Source organism: Capra hircus, chromosome 1, assembly GCF_001704415.2.
Source record: "Capra hircus breed San Clemente chromosome 1, ASM170441v1, whole genome shotgun sequence".
NCBI classification, from domain to species: domain Eukaryota; kingdom Metazoa; phylum Chordata; class Mammalia; order Artiodactyla; family Bovidae; genus Capra; species Capra hircus.
The window spans coordinates 148,234,894-148,256,021 of NC_030808.1; the positions used below are offsets into that span (position 1 = coordinate 148,234,894).

At 49.1% G+C, this 21,128-nt stretch overlaps 2 protein-coding genes and 1 pseudogene across 2 annotated transcripts; all 3 read left to right on the forward strand.

Moving 5' to 3' along the window:
- Nucleotides 410-7,644, forward strand: LOC108633281 (carbonyl reductase [NADPH] 1). Its single transcript, XM_018052668.1, has 3 exons — nucleotides 410-1,751; nucleotides 2,262-2,369; nucleotides 7,100-7,644. The coding sequence occupies exons 1-3, from the start codon at nucleotides 1,463-1,465 to the stop codon at nucleotides 7,534-7,536; spliced, it is 834 nt and encodes a 277-aa protein (XP_017908157.1). The 5' UTR covers nucleotides 410-1,462; the 3' UTR covers nucleotides 7,537-7,644.
- On the forward strand, nucleotides 12,755-17,566 carry LOC102178311 (carbonyl reductase [NADPH] 1). Its single transcript, XM_018052678.1, has 3 exons — nucleotides 12,755-13,211; nucleotides 13,694-13,801; nucleotides 16,889-17,566. Exons 1-3 carry the CDS (start codon nucleotides 12,923-12,925, stop codon nucleotides 17,323-17,325), a joined length of 834 nt encoding a protein of 277 aa, XP_017908167.1. The 5' UTR covers nucleotides 12,755-12,922; the 3' UTR covers nucleotides 17,326-17,566.
- LOC102172942 overlaps nucleotides 18,421-21,128 on the forward strand; it is a 37,023-nt pseudogene continuing 34,315 nt past the window's right edge.

A 21,128-nucleotide genomic window follows, 5' to 3' on the forward strand; every position in this document is an offset into this window, starting at 1 on the left:
CCTCTGTCCATAGGATTCTCCAGGAAAGAATACTGGAGTGGGTTGTCATGCCCTCTGCCAGGGGATCTTCCCAATCTAGGGATGGAACCCAGGTCTTCCACATTGCAGGTGGATTCTTTCCTATCTGAGCCACCAGGCAAGCCCAATATAACATTTGACATATTAAACCTGGGCACAATGAAAATATTATGCTTAATGTTGATGACTCTTAACATGCCTGTATTACTTAGATCAACAAAGCAAACATTAACACTAGGTATTTAATACTGAATAATTCCCAGTTCATATGAACCTGAAATTCATTTAGGTTAATTTCTCTTGCATTTAGAATTATTTGCTTTGTAAGCATTTAGTTTTCTGTAGGCCAATTAGATTAGAACTCATTTACAAACCAGTCATAACTATTATCAAAAAATATCTCAACTTTTAGTTTGTGCTTTTTCTTTCAGTGGACAGGACACAGCACAGAAATGAAAATTATATCATAGCCCCCTAATTCCTCTATTTTAAGCACTAACTGGTAAGGAAGAAAATTAATTTCCCACCACTGAACTAATTTATGAACCTTCTCAGTCTCCATTTCCTCACTTTAAAAATGTAAATAAACAGATGAATCCTAAGGCGTTATTTTGAGTGGGAGAAAGGGCTGCAACGCCCCTTTGCACCTGTACACTTCACGAACTGCAAACAAGTAACCTGACAACCTTGTGAATAAACAGTGATTTAGTGAACACTCCTCACCGAGAGGTGAAAATCAGCCAAGGCTGTGCCAGTAGCTTTGCGTTCATATTTAGGGGAGAAACCAAAAAACACTTGATCTCTACCATTCTCATCCAACTTATTCCACAACTCGAGGTTCCCAAGACTTCAGTTACAGTGATATTTTTCAAACACCAGGAAAAATAAAGTTAGTACATATGATTCATTTCTGCAAGCGCAACCGTGAACACGGGTGAACAGGAGGAATTCTGAGTTCAGCTCAGTTCAGTCGCTCAGTCGTGTGCGACTCTTTGGGACTCCATGGACTCCAGAACACCAGGCCTCCCTGTCCATCACCAACTCCCAGAGTTTACTCCAATACATGCCCATTGAGTCGGTGATACCATGCAACCATGAGGATGGGGTTCAGTTTTAACTGAGCGTTTAACGTTCTCTACGTTTAACGTAGAGAACACGACCAATAAGAATGATTCTCTGCCTCCAGGCCTGAAATCGCCAGCAGCAGCTTTTGAGGAGGGCTGTTCTTAAAACTCCGCAGAAGTCACCTCTCTACACACCCTACACCGCTGAGGGTCCGCAGGCAGCCGGGCCCCGAGGGGCGGAGCCTGAGTCTGCGCCTGCGCGCTAGCCCAGGCGCCCCAGGGTAATTCAAGGCGGTGATCGCTCCGCGCACTTCTTCTCGCGCAGACGCTGAGACGCGCCGCTCCCTGTTGAAGGCAACCCAAAGCCCTGCACACCGGCCATGTCGTCCTCCACCCGCGTGGCGCTGGTCACCGGGGCCAACAAGGGCATCGGCTTCGCCATCGTGCGTGACCTGTGCCGGCAGTTCCAGGGGGACGTGGTGCTCACGGCGCGGGACGAGGCGCGGGGTCGGGCGGCCGTGCAGCAGCTGCAGGCGGAGGGCCTGAGCCCCCGTTTCCACCAGCTGGACATCGATGACCTGCAGAGCATCCGCGCCCTGCGCGACTTCCTGCGCAAGGAGTACGGGGGCCTCGACGTGCTGGTCAACAACGCGGGCATCGCCTTCAAGAGTAAGAAGCGGCTGGGTGCTCCAGGAAAGGCGGTCTCCCGCTCTGAGCATCTCGGTCCAGGGTGGACCAGATCTGTCGGGGAATCGCTGTAGAGGGGTTTCTCCCGCCTGTGGGGTCCAGAATGACTCCCTAGAGAAGGAGAAAGGAAGGGGGAAGGGGAGCGGCTAGAGGAACTGCGAGGAATTGGCTGCTCTCTGGAAGGAGAGAACTGTTTCTCTGGCCCAGAATCCTGGGCACCTTTTCCAGGTTATTCCACAGCCCCTTTCTATCCACAGAGGTCCCATGTGTGCACCCTTTGTACAGGGCCGTGCCAGTGGTGCGTTCTTACAAAACTATGCTTCATTATCAAACTGGGAAATTCACACGGGTGCAATACTGACTTATTGTGCACAAAATTCAACCGGTTTTTACCTTCACTAGTTGTACACAAAACTCAAGAAATGAATCTTCTTATGCAGTGTTACCGCGCGAGAACTGTTTCTTGACTCCACTTTGCTCTTCTCTTGAAAGCTGCTGATACCACACCATTTCACATTCAAGCAGAGGTGACTATGAAAACAAACTTCTTTGGCACCAGAGATGCGTGCACAGAGCTCCTGCCTCTGATAAAACCGCAAGGTGAGTCTGATTGGATCCCAGACTGCAGTGCTTCTGGCAAGATCTGGGTCCACCTGGCCCTGGTCTCATCTACAGGCTCCTGCCGCTCCTGCTCAGCCTCACTAGCCTCCACCGTGTCTCCACCCAGACGGGTGTCCTGCACCCTGAGGTCCCTCGACACACTGCCCAGGTCCTTGGTGCTGTCTGTCCACCTGCTTTTTGCTCATCTGGCTCTTTCTTCTCTTTCCCATCTGAGCTCAGAGGTTTCCTCCTCCAAGTGGCCCTCAGGTTGCTCTGTGCCCATCACAGGGGCAGTTCCGTCAGGAGTCCTTCCCAGACCTTCCCTCTCCCCTGTCCCCCTCTTGCTCAGCCTAGTGGAGCCTGCACCACCACCAGTTCATTAGTCCCCCTCCCCCCAAAGACTCGCCCTTTCCCCAAAACATCTTGGTAACTAATCCCGTCATCCACCCACCAGGAACCTGGAGGGCACCCTGCTCATAAGTGGGAGGTAAGCCTGCCCGCTTATTGTCATTGCCAGTTCCTAAATTCGTCCAGCTGAGTTTCTCCCCAGCTGTCTGCCCCATCCCAGCTCTACAATCAGGTCCTCAGCTGTTGTTTCTAAACATTTGTAAACCCTCCTAAGGGACCCCCTGCCCTTCTTGGATCCTTTTCTTTTTGGCAGGTTCACTGCCCCTCCCATAAATCCTGCAAGTGTGAAGTTCAAGCCCTTAGTGTGGCTGATAGAGATCTCTAATCTGATAAGTGCCCTGCAGTGTGCTTGGTGTTCTGGACAAAACAAACTCATTCCTATAGGTTAAACTACTGTAATATTTACCCTGAAGTAAGGGGCCAGGAGGGGAACCTCCACCCATTAAACACACAAAGACAAGCAGATACTTTAAAAAGGATTCAGAGAGTGCCTAGAGATTGAGTAAGGGTGTTTACAGTTTACACTCAGCTTCTAACCTGTTTCCCATCCGCTTGTTCTGGGAGGTGCTGCTCCTTCAAAGACTTGGTTCACTAGGACCTCATAAGTCAGTTCCTAAGTGTCCCCTGATTCTCCGAAGTGATATCTTTTTAACAGCCTGTCTGCGTTTGTCATAGCTTTCTTCCCAAGCAGCTCTCATCTGATTTCATGGCTGCCTTCAGCATCCGCAGTGGTTTGAGAGCCCAGGAAGAGGAGCTCTGCCACTGCTTCTTCCTCTTGCCCTCCTACTTGCCATGAGCTAATGGGACCAGACAGAGAAGGCAATGGCACCCCACTCCAGTACTCTTGCCTGGAAAATCCCATGGACGGAGGAGCCTGGAAGGCTGCCGTCCATGGGGTCGCTGAGGGTCGGACACGACTGAGCAACTTCACTTTCACTTTTCACTTTCGTGCATTGGAGAAGGAAATGGCAACCCACTCCAGTGTTCTTGCCTGGAGCATCCCAGGGATGGGGGAGCCTGGTGGGCTGCTGTCTATGGGGTCGCACAGAGTCAGACACGACTGGAGCAAGTTAGCAGCAGCAGCAGCAGCAGCAGCAGCAATGGGACCAGATGCCACGATCTTCGTTTTTTAATACTGAGTGTTAAGCGGGCCCTTCCCTCCCTCCTTCACCCTCATCCAGAGGCTCTTTAGTTCCCCTTCGCTTTCTACCATTAGAGACCATCTGCATATCTGAGGTTGTTAATATTTCTCCCACAATCTTGATTTCCAGCTTGTTAACTCGTCCAGCCCAGCATTTCACATGAAGTGCTCTGCGTAAAAGTTAAACGCGCTGACAATACCCTTTCTGTTGTTTTCCTGTATTTCTTTGCACTGTTCATGGAAGAAGGCCTTCTTGTCTCTCCTTGCTATTCTCTGGAACTCTGCATTCACTTGGGTGATCCTTTCCCCCTCTCCCTTGCTTTTCGCTTCTCCTTTCCTCAGTTACTTGGAAGGCCTCCTCAGACAACCACTTTGCCTTCTTGCATTTCTTCTTCTTTAGGGTGGTTTTGTTCCCTGCCTCCAGTGCACTGTTAGGGGCATCTGTCCATAGTTCCTCAGGCACTCTGTTTACTAGACCGAATCGCTTGAATCTATTCATTAGCTGCACTGTATATTCATGGGGAACTGGACTTAAGTCGTGGCTGACAGGCCTAATGGTTATCCCCGCTTTCTTTAGTCAAAGCCTGAATTTTGATATGAAGAGCTGATGGTTTGAGCCCCGGTCAGCTCCAGGTCTTGTTATTGCTAACTGTTACAAAGAATGTAATCACTCTGAATTCGGTATTGACCAGTCATTTGGTGATGTCCGTGTGTAGAGTCGTCTCTTGTGCTTTTAAAAAAGGGTGTTTGCTATGACCAGTGATAGTCTCGGGGCATTCTCAGGATGCCCAGCCTGAGGTTAGAGCCTTGGTCCCACGAGTGAAGACTGGGTTGGAGAAGGAAGTCCTAACCTCCTAGGTACACTTACCAGCAACTGAACCTCTGCAACAGGTAGCTGAGGAACAGGATGAGAAACGCTAATGTCATCCCCATCGTGGGAAGATCCCACAGCCCTTGGCAGGGAGGGAGCCCTGCGTCTCAGAGGCAGCACCGCAGAGTTAAGTTTCCATTGTTATGGTCAGAAAGGAGGAAAGGAAGGAGCAGTCAGGGTTGAACTAGATGCTCTCTGTTCTCACCTGAGTTCTTGGAGATAGTCAGGAAGAAGAGGTTCATTTGCTCTATGCCCTCGGGACCATTTCCAGAGACTTTAAATGGTTGAGTTTTGAAAATAATTTTCACAAGTCATTCTGGGTAGTAGATTCACAGACTTCTTCCTTCATGACTTATTTATTGAGTTTCAGGGAAATATTTCATTCTTGTAATTTCTAAGAAGATTCGGTTCAGTTCCAACTCGTTGCATGTCCGACTCTTAGTCGTGTCCAACTCTTTGCGACCCCATGAATTGCAGCACTCCAGGCCTCCCTGTATATCAGCAATTCCCGGAGTTCACTCAAACTCATGTCCATCGAGTCGGTGATGCCATACAGCCATCTCATCCTCTGTTGTCCCCTTCTCCTCCTGCCCCCTATCCCTCCCAGCATCAGAGTCTTTTCCAATGAGTCAACTCTTCGCATGAGGTGGCCAAAGTACTGGAGTTTCAGCTTTAGCATCATTCCTTCCAAAGAACACCCAGGACTGATCTCTCTTAGGATGGACTGGTTGGATTTCCTTGCAGTTCAAGGGACTCTCAAGAGTCTTCTCCAACACCACAGTTCAAAAGCATCACTTCTTCGGCACTCAGCGTTCTTCACAGTCCAACTCTCACACCCATACATGACCACTGGAAAAACCATAGCCTTGACTAGACAGACCTTTGTTGGCAAAGTAATGTCTCTGCTCTTTCATATGCTATCTAGGTTGGTCATAACTTTTCTTCCATAGAGTAAGAGTCTTTTAACTTCATGGCTGCAGTCACTATCTGCAGTGATTTTGGAGCCCAAACAAATCAAGTCTGACACTATTTCCACCGTTTCCCCATCTATTTCCCATGAAGTGATGGGACCAGATGCCATGATCTTCGTTTTCTGAATGTTGAGCTTTAAGGCAACTTTTTCACTCTCCTCTTTCACTTTCATCAAGAGGCTTTTTAGTTCCTCTTCACTTTCTGCCATAAGGGTGGTGTCATCTGCATATCTGAGGTTATTGATATTTCTCCCGGCAGTCTTGATTCCAGCTTGTGCTTCTTCCAGCCCAGCGTTTCTCATGATGTACTCTGCATATAAGTTAAATAAGCAGGGTGACAATATACAGCCTTGACGAACTCCTCTTCCTATTTGGAACCAGTCTGTTGTTCCATGTCCAGTTCTAACTGTTGCTTCCTGACCAGCATATAGGTTCTGAAGAGGCAGGTCAGGTGGTCTCGTATTCCCAACTCTTTCAGAATTTTCCACAGTTTATTGTGATCTACACAGTCAAAGGCTTTGGCATAGTCAATAAAGCAGAAATAGATTTTCTCTCTAACTCTGTTGCTTTTTCCATGATCCAGCGGATGTTGACAATTTGATCTCAGGTTCCTCTGCCTTTTCTAAAACCAACTTGAACATCTGGAAGTTCATGGTTCACGTATTGCTGAAGCCTAGCTTGGAGATTTTTGAGCATTACTTTACTAGCTTGTGAGATGAGTGCAATTGTGCGGTAGTTTGAGCATTCTTTGGTATTGCCTTTCTTTGGGATTGGAATGAAAACTGACCTTTTCCAGTTAGTGGCCACTGCTGAGTTTTCCAAATTTGCTGGCATATTGCGTGTAGAACTTTCACAGCATCATCTTTCAGGATTTGAAATAGCTCAACTGGAATTCCATCACCTCCACTAGCTTTGTTCGTACTGATGCTTTCTAGGGCCCACTTTACTTCACATTCCAGGATGTCTGGCTCTAGGTGAGTGATCACACCATTGTGATTATCTTGGTCGTGAAGATCTTTTTTGTACAGTCTTCTGTGTAGTCTTGCCACCTCTTCTTAATATCTTCTGCTTCTGTTAGATTCATACCATTTCTGTCCTTTATTGAGCCGATATTTCCATGAAATGTTCCCTTTAGATGTAGCTTACTTTTGAAAAACATTAGCCATAACATGTTGTCACTTATTATAATAAAACAGATAAAACCCTTTGAGCAAACCCCTTCCAAAATACATTCCCTTCCTTCCCTAATGTCCTCTTTCAAGAGGGCAGTCCTGTCCCCAGTAGGGATTCATCCTTCTTGTGCTCGCCTTTCTGTGCACTGATCTGTGTTGTATTTTAGGCAGAGTGGTGAATGTATCCAGCTTTGTCAGTGTCAACTCTCTAAAGAAATGCAGCCCTGAACTGCAGCAGAAGTTTCGAAGTGAGACCATCACGGAGGAGGAGCTGGTGGGGCTCATGAACAAGTTTGTGGAAGACACAAAGAACGGGGTGCACAGGAAGGAGGGCTGGCCCGATACCGCATATGGAGTGTCGAAAATCGGAGTCACGGTCCTGTCCAGAATCCACGCCAGGAAACTGAGTGAGCAGAGAGGAGGGGACAAGATCCTCCTGAATGCCTGCTGCCCAGGGTGGGTGAGAACCGACATGGCAGGACCCAAAGCCCCCAAAAGCCCAGAAGAAGGAGCAGAGACCCCTGTGTACTTGGCCCTTCTGCCCTCGGATGCCGAGGGGCCTCATGGAGAGTTTGTTTCCGAGAAAAAAGTTGTGCAGTGGTGAGCTCACTCACAGCTCCACCCATGGGTCTCTTTATATTGCTATCCCAGATTCACCAAACATACACTGACAAAATTATCCCTATGCAGAAAAAAAGAAAAAGGAATCAAAATATCCAGATCAAGTTCTCACTGGGAGAGGACTGCTAATGTTGTAAAGAGTTTTCTGATTTCTTCTGTGATCCCAGGGGAGGAAAAGTGGGGTGGATGACAAATAATAAAAATAAACAATTCTTTATAAATGTCTATTTGTGCAAACTCTTAAATGGGGAATCTGCTCCGTTATTCGTAATAGCTGAAGCTAGTTTGGTGGACATGTGGGTGTCTAGTATTAGTTCCATTTTTCTATTTAAAATTTTTCAGGGCAAACATCTGGAACCAGAGAGTCCTGGCTCTGCCCCCTTCCTGGATGACCTTGAGCCAAAATCCAACAGGATACTACTCCCTAACACAGGGAAACATGCTCAGTGTTATGTGGCAGCCTGGGAGGGAGGGGAGATTGTAGAGAACCAATACATGAAGATGTGTGGCTGAGTCCCTGTGCTGTCCACCTGAAACTGTGGTGACAGCTGACAGCGTTGTCAATCAGCTATGAAGGTGTTAGTCACCCAGTCCTGTCTAGCTCTTTGCAGTTCCATGGACAGCTGTCTGCAATTCCATGGACTGTGGCCCACTGGGCTCCTCTGTCCATGGGATTTCCCAGGCAAGAATACTGGAGTCAGTTGCCATTTATTTCTCCAGGAGATCCTCCCAACCCAGGGATCAAACCTGGGTCTCCCCCCGTTGCAGGCAGATTCTTTACTGTCCCAGCCACCAGGGAAGCCCTGTCCTCCAATATAAAATAAAAGTTTAAAGAAAAAGAGCGCTGAGTCCTCTTTTTTGGCTCAGGGTACAGCACAAGGAAAGACGTGGAGCCTAGAGGGTGTTTAGTAACCTTATGGAACATTTGATCCCTCCTCAAGCAGGAGAAGAAGGCAGGGCCTCCTCCTTCTCAACTAGTCACCTCACTGGATCCTAGGACACAGTTCTTTGCCTTCTGGACTGTGACGGGCCTCCCCGTCCCACGCCACGCCACCTTGTGGGTCTCCAGCCTTGTCAGCTCTACTCCAAAGGGCCCTGCACACCAGGCCTGTCCTCCACCCGCTTGGCCCTGGTCACCGGGGCCATCAAGGGCCTCGTTTTGCCATCGTGCGGTTGTTGGTGGTTCCCAGGGGACGTGGTGCTCACAGCGTGGGACGAGGTGCTGGGTCGGACGGCTGTGCGGCAGGTACAGGCCAAGGGCCTGAGCCCCCGTTTCCACCAGCTGGACATCACTGACCTGCAGAGCATCTGCGCCCTGTGTGACTTCCTGCACAAGGAGTACCGGGGCCTCAATGTGCTGGTCAACAACGTTGGAATCGCCTTCAAGAGTAAGTGGGTGGGATCTGGCAGTGGGGGGGTGGGGGGTGGTTACAGCCACTGTGAGCGGAGCCAGGCGGGGCGGGGCAGGGCAAGGCTACTGCCTGAACCTCCGCTGTGGGATCTAGAACCCCTTCCCTAGGGATGGCGCACAGGCCAGAGGTCACAGGGAGAGCGGGTCCTCCACGATTACAAGCTTTTCCAGCAAGAAGGCCTTGCAATAGCTTTGACCAGGGTAAAGGACAGCACCCAGATTTTCGCAGTATTGATTTCACTCAACTTTGGTTGAGTTGGGTGAATTTTTAACTTCTGAAACCAATTTAAAATTGCAGAGTGGTACACAGGAGGTCATATGGGCTTCTTTCACTCAGCCTCCCCTGATGATGCCATCTTATGTAACTATACAGCATTATCAAACCACAAAACACCCATTGGCGCAATACCATTCACTAACACCAAACATTACTAGACGAAAACAGAGTTCACAGAAAATGTACTGTGTCAAGTAAGCATTTTTACCATATGGCTTGTGGTTATTAGCCCTATTCTTTTTCTATCCTGAAAGCTGGTGATCCCACAGATTGCAATTCAGGCAGAAGTGACCCTGAAAACAACGTCCCTGGTACCCGAGATGGGTGCACAGAGCTCTTACCTCTGATAAAAAGCCGAGGTGAGTCCGATTGAGCCCAAACTGCAGGTTTCTGGCAAGATCGGCGCCCACCTGCATCTGGTCTCATCCTTCTCAGCTGCACTGACTTCCCCCGTGTGCTCACTCAGCAGGATGCCCTATGGCCTCTGGTCCCGCTACACCCTGCCTGAGTCGTTGGTGCTCTCTGTCCACCTGCACTTTGCACATTTGGCTCGCTCTTCTCTTTCCCATCTTAGTTCAAAGGTCTCCTCCAAGAGGCCCTTCACGTGCTCCATGCCCATCACGGGGGGGGGGGGGGGGTGTCCCCTCAGGAGTCTTTCCCAGACCTTCTCTCTCCCGTGCCCCTCTCAGAGTGACCTGATTTGGGTTTGTGGTGCTCATACTACCACATTCATTAGACCCCTGAAGACTTCTCTGCTTCCGGCCACCAGAGTGTTTCTCCTATGGCACTGATGTGGTGTATTAGCAATACTGGTTTCTAGATGCTAAACCAAGTATACATACTTCGGTCATTAAGGTTCAGGAAGTCCCCAGAGCATCCTCAAGTTCAATAATTCACTGTAAGGACCGAGAACTCGGCAAAAAGCTATTATATTCAAAAGGACAAGATGTTAGAAAAGTGGACAGCTACTCACTTCAGCAGTGGTTAAGGTCTCATTGCCCAGGGTCTAAGAAAGCCCAGTATGGAGCTGTGACTTGACGTCTCCCTGCAGATCCTAGGGCCACCATGTATTTCTCCCCCAAAGAGCCAGTGTCAGACACAAGGGGTTTTACCAAGCAGCGGACTCGACCCAGCATTGATGTCCTGGGTTCTCGGTGAGGGGTGGTCACGAAGGCATGGCCCACTGCCCTCGTGGCTGGACCTGCTCTCCGGCCCCTCCAGGGGTCCAGCTGATATCAGGTAGGCCTAGGCCCCCACCATACTCATACGTGAACATGGATTAGGTAACCTGACCCTCGAACAAATAATTGAGGACAGTCTTCTCAGGCGAGGACATTCAGGCTTCACTAACACCTCCCAGATGTCCTGGAATAGGGCTGAAGCTTCCTCTGGCCAAGCTTAGCCCTTTACTTATGGAGAACACCCTCTGGACCTTCACTAAGGCTCCCTTACATCAAAGGGATCATCGAGCATCTAAGTTTAGCATAGATTTTATTTAACAGATACAGAAAGAGTGCAGAAATAACATCTCTCATTGGGAGCAGCCAGAGTGGGGTTGGAGGATTTGAGAGCAACAGATATTCCAGCTTCTAAAGCCACTACTTCCATTTCCATGTGTTTCTATTGATACTAATTTGTTTCCAATTTTTATCAGAAGATAGTTGCTTTGCAGTATGGTGCTGGTTTCTGCCATACATCAACATGAATCAGCTACAGGGGTACCTATGTCCCCCCTTCCTGAACCTCTCCCACCTCCCACCCCATCCACCCCTCTAGGTTACGCAGAGCACTGGCTTGATCTCCCTGAGTCACACAGCAAATGCCCCCTGGCTATGGATTTTGCATGTGGCAATGTGTGTGTTTCCGTGATCCTCTCTCAGCTCCTCCCACGCTCTTCTTCCCCCACTGTGTGCACAAGTCTGTTCTCTACGTCCACGTCTCCACTGCTGCCCTGCAAATAGGCTCATCAGTACCATCTTTCTACTTTCCATACACAATATTCATCTTTCCCTTTCTGACTTACTTCACTCTGTACAGTAGGGGCTCTAGGTTCATCCACCTTAGTGATATAACTTGATTCTCGCCTTGATCAACTGCTACTTGTACCTGCAGTTCAGTCGCTCAGTCGTGTCTGACTCTTTGTGACCCCATGGACCACAGCACGCCAGGCCTCCCTGTCCATCACCACCTCCCGAAGTTTACCCAAACCCATGTCCATTGAGTCGGTGATGCCAGCCAACCATCTCATCCTCTGGCGTCCCCTTCACCTCTTGCCCTCAATCTTTCCCAGTATCAGGGTCTTTCCAAATGAATCAGCTCTTCGCATCAGGTGGCCAAAGTATTGGAGTTTCAGCTTTAGCATCCGTCCTTCCAATGAACACTCAGGACTGATCTCCTTTAGGATGGACTGGATGGATCTCCTTGCCCTACAAGGGATTCTCAAGAGTCTTCTCCAACACCACATTTCAAAAGCCTCAGTTCTTCAGCGCTCAGCTTTTTATTTAGCATAAAACTGTTTGTGCAGTCTATTTAGTATTGTTAAGAAAGAAAAAGAGGCAACACACACAAAAATTATTTCAGTTTGAGACAAAGAACTCTTGAATGGGAAATCACCAAACCAGAATTAGTGAGGATGGCCCACCTGACAGGCACTCAGGAAGAGACTATTGTGGAGAAAAGGCTGAAGCAAAGTAAGGTAACTGTGGACTGTCTTCAGCTTCTGGCCCAGGTGGCTCTTTGTGACTCTCCGTCCTTAGGTTCCCATTTTGTCACCTTGAGGCATTTTCAGGCTTCCGTTTTGGTTTGCTTACAGAGGCCACCAAGGGATTAGAGCCAGCTCAGCCTAAGACCTCTGTGTTTAACTCATTTACAGCATGGAAACTGGCTCATGGTTAGCTATGCCGAGTTCTTCATCAACTAGTTATTTTCCATCAGTAGTACACCCTGCAGAGACTTTACCTCCATCTCCCATCACACTTGATCATCCGTATCAGTATCTTCCTATGGCTCCTTTACATGTGAGAGTTGAATATTACCAGCAAGGCCAGTGATAACCCATATCACAGGAGAGTAGGTAGAACATGTGACCTGAAAACTAACACTCAACAGATGCTGGCACCTGGCAAGAGACACTCAGTGATTAATGATTGGTTCAATCCATCACCACGTCTTACAAAAATATCCCACAGACATCCCAGGGCTTCTCCTTGACATCAGTTCAGTTCATTTCAGTTCAGTTAGTCAGTGATGTCCGACTCTTTGCGACCCCACGGACTGCAGCCCGTCCGGCCTCCCTGTCCATCACCAACTCCCCGAGTTTACTCAAACTCATGCCCATTGAGTCGGTGATGCCTTCCAACCATGAGGATGGGTCTGTTTAAACGTAGAGAACATGACCAATCAGAATGATGCTCTGCTTCCAGGCTGCAAATTGCCAGCAGCAACTTTTCAGCAGGACTGCTCTGAAAACTCTGCAGGTGGCCCCGCTCTAAGTGCCCTGCCCCGCCGGGGGTCAGGAGCGAGCCCAGCCCCGAGGGGCGGAGCCTGCATCTGCGCTTGAGCGCTCAGCCCAGGCGCCCCGGGGTGATTCCTGCGAGTGATCGCTCCGTGCACTGCGTCTGGCTCAGAGACCGAGAGGCGCGGTTCCCTTCTGAAGGCACCCCGACGCCCTGCACACCGGCCATGTCGTCCTCCACCCGCGTAGCACTGGTCACCGGGGCCAGCAAGGGCGTCGGCTTCGCCATCGTGCGTGACCTGTGCCGGCAGTTCCAGGGGGATGTGGTGCTCACGGCGCCGGACGAGGCGCAGGGTCGGGCGGCCGTGCAGCAGCTGCAGGCGGAGGGCCTGAGCCCCCGTTTCCACCAGCTGGACATCGACGACTTGCAGAGCATCCGCGCCCTGCGCGACTTCCTGCGCAAGGAGTACGGGGGCCTCGACGTGCTGGTCAACAACGCGGGCATCGCCTTCAAGAGTAAGAAGCGGCTGAGCGCTCCAGGAAAGGCGGTCACCCGCTCTGAGCATCTCGGTCCAGTCTGTAGAGGGGCTTCTTCCGCCTGTGGGGTCCAGAATGACTCCCTAGAGAAGGAGAAAGGAAGGGGGAAGGGGAGCGGCTAGAGGAACTGCGAGGAATTGGCTGCTCTCTGGAAGGAGAGAACTGTTTCTCTGGCCCAGAATCCTGGGCACCTTTTCCAGGTTATTCCACAGCCCCTTTCTATCCACAGAGGTCCCATGTGTGCACCCTTTGTACAGGGCCGTGCCAGTGGTGCGTTCTTACAAAACTATGCTTCATTATCAAACTGGGAAATTCACACGGGTGCAATACTGACTTATTGTGCACAAAATTCAACCGGTTTTTACCTTCACTAGTTGTACACGAAATTCATGAGAGATATCTTATGGAATGTTACTGGGGGAGAACTGTTTCTTGACTCCACTTTGCTCTTCTCTTGAAAGCTGCTGATACCACACCATTTCACATTCAAGCAGAGGTGACTATGAAAACAAACTTCTTTGGCACCAGAGATGCGTGCACAGAGCTCCTGCCTCTGATAAAACCGCAAGGTGAGTCTGATTGGATCCCAGACTGCAGTGCTTCTGGCAAGATCTGGGTCCACCTGGCCCTGGTCTCATCTACAGGCTCCTGCCGCTCCTGCTCAGCCTCACTAGCCTCCACCGTGTCTCCACCCAGACGGGTGTCCTGCACCCTGAGGTCCCTCGACACACTGCCCAGGTCCTTGGTGCTGTCTGTCCACCTGCTTTTTGCTCATCTGGCTCTTTCTTCTCTTTCCCATCTGAGCTCAGAGGTTTCCTCCTCCAAGTGGCCCTCAGGTTGCTCTGTGCCCATCACAGGGGCAGTTCCGTCAGGAGTCCTTCCCAGACCTTCCCTCTCCCCTGTCCCCCTCTTGCTCAGCCTAGTGGAGCCTGCACCACCACCAGTTCATTAGTCCCCCTCCCCCCAAAGACTCGCCCTTTCCCCAAAACATCTTGGTAACTAATCCCGTCATCCACCCACCAGGAACCTGGAGGGCACCCTGCTCATAAGTGGGAGGTAAGCCTGCCCGCTTATTGTCATTGCCAGTTTCTAAATTCGTCCAGCTGAGTTTCTCCCCAGCCGTCTGCCCCATCCCAGCTCTACAATCAGGCCTTCAGCTGTTGTTTCTAAACATTTGTAAACCCTCCTAAGGGACCCCCTGCCCTTCTTGGATCCTTTTCTTTTTGGCAGGTTCACTGCCCCTCCCATAAATCCTGCAAGTGTGAAGTTCAAGCCCTTAGTGTGGCTAATAGAGATCTCTAATCTGATAAGTGCCCTGCAGTGTGCTTGGTGTTCTGGACAAAACAAACTCATTCCTATAGGTTAAACTACTGTAATGTTTACCCTGAAGTAAGGCGCCAGGAGGGGAATCTCCACCCATTAAACACACAAAGTAAGGCAAGCAGATACTTTAAAAAGGATTCACAGAATGCCTAGAGATTGAGTAAGGGTGTTTACAGTTTACACTCAGCTTCTGACCTGTTTCCCGTCCGCTTGTTCTGGGAGGTGCTGCTCCTTCAAAGACTTGGTTCACTAGGACGTCATAAGTCAGCTCCTAAGTGTCCCCTGATTCTCCGAAGTGATATCTTTGCTTTTTAACAGCCTGTCTGCGTTTGTCATAGCTTTCTTCCCAAGCAGCTCTCATCTGATTTCATGGCTGCCTTCAGCATCCACAGTGGATTGAGAGCCCAGGAAGAGGAGCTCTGCCACTGCTTCTTCCTCTTGCCCTCCTACTTGCCATGAGCTAATGGGACCAGATGCCACGATCTTCATTTTTTAAATACTGAGTGTTAAGCGGGCTCTTTCACGCTCCTCCTTCACCCTCATCAAGAGGCTCTTTAGTTCCCCTTCGCTTTCTACCATTAGAGACCATCTGCATATCTGAGGTTGTTAATATTTCTCCCACAATCTTGATTTCCAGCTTGTTAACTCGTCCAGCCCGGCATTTCACATGAAGTGCTCTGCGTAAAAGTTAAACACGCTGACAATAGGGAGCCTTGTCGTACTCCTTTCTCAACCAGTCAGTTGTTCCATACAGGGTTCTAACTGCTGCTTCATAGCCCGCAAACAGGTTTCTCAGGACACAGGTAAAGTCTGGTATTCCTGTCTCTTTAAGAGCTTTCCGCAGTTTGTTATGACCCACACAGTCACAGGCTTTAGTGTAGTCAGTGGAGCAGAGGTGGATATTCTTCTGGTGCTTTCTCTTCAGCTTCTGTTAGTCTTTACCACTTCTGTCCTTTATTATACCCATCTTTGGATGAAATGTTCCTTTGATATTTCTGATTTTCTTGGAGAGATCTCTAGTCTTACCCTTTCTGTTGTTTTCCTCTATTTCTTTGCACTGTTCATGGAAGAAGGCCTTCTTGTCTCTCCTTGCTATTCTCTGGAACTCTGCATTCACTTGGGTGATCCTTTCCCCCTCTCCCTTGCTTTTCGCTTCTCCTTTCCTCAGTTACTTGGAAGGCCTCCTCAGACAACCACTTTGCCTTCTTGCATTTCTTCTTCTTTAGGGTGGTTTTGTTCCCTGCCTCCAGTGCACTATTAGGGACATCTGTCCATAGTTCCTCAGGCACTCTGTTTACTAGACCGAATCGCTTGAATCTATTCATTAGCTGCACTGTATATTCATGGGGAACTGGACTTAAGTCGTGGTGGACTGGCCTAATGGTTATCCCCGCTTTCTTTAGTCAAAGCCTGAATTTTGATATGAAGAGTTGATGGTCTGAGCCTCAGTCAGCTCCAGGTCTTGTTTGTGCTGACTGTATACAGTTTCTCCATCTTTGGCTGCAAAGAATGTCATCAATTTGATTTCAGTATTGACCAGCCATTTGGTGATGTCCATGTGTAGAGCCGTCTCTTGTGCTGTTAAAAGAGGGTGTTTGCTATGACCAGTGATAGTCTCGGGGCATTCTCAGGATGCCCAGCTTGAGGTTAGAGCCTTGGTCCCATGAGTGAAGAATGGGTTGGAGGAGGAAGTCCTAACCTCCTAGGTACACTTACCAGCAACTGAACCTCTGCAGCAGGTAGCTGAGGAACAGGATGAGAAACGCTGATGTCATCCCCATCGTGGGAAGATCCCACAGCCCTTGGCAAGGAGGGAGCCCTGCGTCTCAGATGCAGCACCGCAGAGTGAAGTTTCCATTGTTATGGTCAGAAAGGAGGAAAGGAAGGAGCAGTCACGGCTGAACTAGATGCTCTCTGTTCTCACCTGAGTTCTTGGAGATATTCTGGAAGAAAAGGTTCATTTGCTCTATGCCCTCGGGACCATTTCCAAAGACTTTAAGTAGTTGATTTTTGAAAATAATTTTCACAAGTCATTCTGCATAGTAGATTCACAGACTTCTTCCTTTGGTCATGACTTATTTATTGAGTTTGAGTGAAATATTTCATTCCGGTAATTTCTAAAATAATTAGATAAATCTTGATTTTTAAAAACATTACAAATCACATGTTGTTCCTTATACTAATAAAACAGATGAAACCCACTCATCAACCCCCTCCCAAGTACATTCCCTTCTTTCCCTAATGTCCTCTTACAAGAGGTCAGTCCTGTCCCCAGTAGGGATTCATCCTTCTTGTGCTCACCTTTCTGTGCACTGATCTGTGTTGTATTTTAGGCAGAGTGGTGAATGTATCCAGCTCTGTCAGTGTCAGCTCTCTAAAGAAATGCAGCCCTGAACTGCAGCAGAAGTTTCGAAGTGAGACCATCACAGAGGAGGAGCTGGTGGGGCTCATGAATAAGTTTGTGGAAGACACAAAGAACGGGGTGCACAGGAAGGAGGGCTGGCCCGATACCGCATATGGAGTGACGAAAATCGGAGTCACGGTCCTGTCCAGAATCCACGCCAGGAAACTGAGTGAGCAGAGAGGAGGCGACAAGATCCTCCTGAATGCCTGCTGCCCAGGGTGGGTGAGAACCGACATGGGGGGACCCAAAGCCCCCAAAAGCCCAGAAGAAGGAGCAGAGACCCCCGTGTACTTGGCCCTTCTGCCCTCGGATGCCAAAGGGCCTCATGGAGAGTTTGTCCATGAGAAAGAAGTTGTGCAGTGGTGAGCTCACTCACAGCTCCACCCATGGGTCTCTTTATATTGCTGTCCCAGATTCACCAAACATACACTGACAAAATTATCCCTATGCAGAAAAAAAGAAAAAGGAATCAAATATCCAGATCAAGTTCTCACTGGGAGAGGGCTGCTAATGTTGTAAAGAGTTTTCTGATTTCTTCTGTGATCCCAGGGGAGGAAAAGTGGGGTGGATGACAAATAATAAAAATAAACAATTCTTTATAAATGTCCACTTGTGCAAACTTTTAAATGGTGAATCTGCTCCATTATTCGTAATAGCTGAAGCTAGTTTGGTGGACATGTGGGTGTCTAGTATTAGTTCCATTTTTCTATTTAAAATTTTTCAGAACAAACATCTGGAACCAGAGAGTCCTGGCTCTGCCCCCTTCCTGGATGACCTAGAGCCAAAATCCAACAGGATACTACTCCCTAACACAGGGAAACATGCTCAGTGTTACGTGACAGTCTGGGAAGGAGGGGAGATTGTAAAGAACCAATACATGAATATGTGTGGCTGAGTCCCTGTGCTGTCCACCTGAAACTGTGGTGACAGCTGACAGCATTGTCAATCAGCTGTGAAGGTGTTAGTCGCCCAGTCCTGTCTAGCTCTTTGCGGTTCCATGGACAGCTGTCTGCAATTCCATGGACTGTGGCCCACTGGGCTCCTCTGTCCATGGGATTTCCCAGGCAAGAATACTGGAGTCAGTTGCATTTCTCCAGGAGATCCTCCCAACCCAGGGATCAAACCTGGGTCTCCCCCCATTGCAGGCAGATTCTTTACTGTCCCAGCCACCAGGGAAGCCCTGTCCTCCAATATAAAATAAAAGTTTAAAGAAAAAGAGGACTGTGTCCTCTTTTTGGCTCAGGATACAGCATGAGGGAAGATGTGGAGCCTGGAGTGGTGTTTAGTAACCTTATGGAACATTTGATCCCTCCTCAAGCAGGAGAAGAAGGCAGGGCCTCCTCCTTCTCAACTAGTCACCTCACTGGATCCTAGGACACAGTTCTTTGCCTTCTGGACTGTGACGGGTGTCCACGTCCCACGCCGCGCCACCTTGTGGGTCTCCAGCCTTGTCAGCTCTACTCCAAAGGGCCCTGTTCACCAGGCATGTCCTCAACCCGCAGGGCGCTGGTCACCGGGGCCAACAAGGGCCTCGTTTTGCCATCGTGTGTGACTTGTGTCGGCGGTTCCCCAGAGGGACATGGTGCTCACGGCGCGGGACAAGGCGTGGGGTCGGGCGGCCATGTAGCAGCTGCAGGCAGAGGGCCTGAGCCCCCGTTTCCACCAGCTGGACATCACTGACCTGCAGAGCATCCGGGCCCTGAGCGACTTCCTGCACAAGGAGTTCGGGGACCTCAACGTGCTGGTCAACAACGCGGCCATTGCCTTCAAGAGTAAGTGGGTGGGAGCTGGGGGGGGTTACAGCCACTGTTGGGCGAGCCAGATGGGTCAGGGCAGGGCTACTGCCTGAACCTCCTCTGTGGGATCTAGAACCCCCTCCCTAGGGATGGAGCACAGGCCAGAGGTCACAGGGAGAGCAGGTCCTCCACGATTACAAGCTTTTCCAGCAAGAAGGCCTTGCAATAGCTTTGACCAGGGTAAAGGACAGCACCCAGATTTTCGCAGTATTGATTTCACTCAACTTTGGTTGAGTTGGGTGAATTTTTAACTTCTGAAACCAATTTAAAATTGCAGAGTGGTACACAGGAGGTCATATGGGCTTCTTTCACTCAGCCTCCCCTGATGATGCCATCTTATGTAACTATACAGCATTATCAAACCACAAAACACCCATTGGTGCAATACCGTTCGCTAACACCAAACATTACTAGATGAAAACAGAGTTCATGGAAAAAGCACTGTGTCAAGTAAGCATTTTTACCTTATGGCTTGTGGTTATTCAGTTCAGTTCAGTTCAGTCGCTCAGTCGAGTCCGACTCTTTGCGACCCCATGAATCACAGCACGCCAGGCCTCCCTGTCCATCATCGTCTCCCGGAGTTCACTCAGACTCACGTCCATCGAGTCGGTGATGCCACCCAGCCATCTCATCCTCAGTCGTCCCCTTCTCCTTCTGCCCCCAATCCCTGCCAGCATCAGAGTCTTTTCCAATGAGTCAACACTTCGCATGAGGAGGCCAAAGTACTGGAGCTTCAGCTTTAGCATCATTCCTTCCAAAGAAATCTCAGGGCTTATCTCCTTCAGAATGGACTGGTTGGATCTCCTTGCAGTCCAAGGGACTCTCAAGAGTCTTCTCCAGCACCACAGTTCAAAAGCATCAGTTCTTCGGCCCTCAGCCTCTTCACAGTCCAGCTCTCACATCCATACATGACCGCAGGAAAAACCATAGCCTTGACTAGACGGATCTTAGTCGGCAAAGTAATGTCTCTGCTTTTGAATATACTATCTAGGTTGGTCATAACTTTTCTTCCAAGGAGTAAGTGTCTTTTAATTTCATGGCTGCAGTCACCATCTGCAGTGATTTTGGAGCCCCCAAAAATCAAGTCTGACATTGTTTCTACTGTTTCCCCATGTATTTCCCATGAAGTGATGGGACCAGATGCCACAATCTTCATTTTCTGAATGTTGAGCTTTAAGCCAGCTTTTTCGCTCTCCTCTTTCACTTTCATCAAGAGGCTTTTTAGCTCCTCTTCACTTTCTTCCATAAGGGTGGTGTCAAGCCCTATTCTTTTTCTATCCTAAAAGTTGGTGATCCCATACCGATTGCAATTCAGGCAGAAGTGACCATGAAAACAAACATCCTTGGTACCCGAGATGTGTGCACAGAGCTCTTGCCTCTGATAAAAAGCCGAGGTGAGTCCGATTGAGCTACATATTTTGCATGTGGCAATGTGTGTGTTTCCGTGATCCTCTCTCAGCTCCTCCCACGCTCTTCTTCCCCCACAGTGTGCACAAGTCTGTTCTCTACGTCCACATCTCCACTGCTGCCCTGCAAATAGGCTCATCAGTACCATCTTTCTACTTTCCACACACAATATTCATCTTTCCCTTTCTGACTTACTTCACTCTGTACAGTAGGCTCTAGGTTCATCCACCTTAGTGATATAACTTGATTCTCGCCTTGATCAACTGCTACTTGTACCTGCAGTTCAGTCGCTCAGTCGTGTCTGACTCTTTGTGACCCCATGGACCACAGCACGCCAGGCCTCCCTGTCCATCACCACCTCCCGAAGTTTACCCAAACCCATGTCCATTGAGTCGGTGATGCCAGCCAACCATCTCATCCTCTGGCGTCCCCTTCACCTCTTGCCCTCAATCTTTCCCAGTATCAGGGTCTTTCCAAATGAATCAGCTCTTCGCATCAGGTGGCCAAAGTATTGGAGTTTCAGCTTTAGCATCCGTCCTTCCAATGAACACTCAGGACTGATCTCCTTTAGGATGGACTGGGTGGATCTCCTTGCCCTACAAGGGATTCTCAAGAGTCTTCTCCAACACCACATTTCAAAAGCCTCAGTTCTTCAGCGCTCAGCTTTTTATTTAGCATAAAACTGTTTGTGCAGTCTATTTAGTATTGTTAAGAGAGAAAAAGAGGCAACACACACAAAAATTATTTCAGTTTGAGACAAAGAACTCTTTGAATGGGAAATCACCAAACCAGAATTAGTGAGGATGGCCCACCTGACAGGCACTCAGGAAGAGACTATTGTGGAGAAAAGGCTGAAGCAAAGTAAGGAAACTGTGGACTGTCTTCAGCTTCTGGCCCAGGTGGCTCTTTGTGACTCTCCGTCCTTAGGTTCCCATTTTGTCACCTTGAGGCATTTTCAGGCTTCCG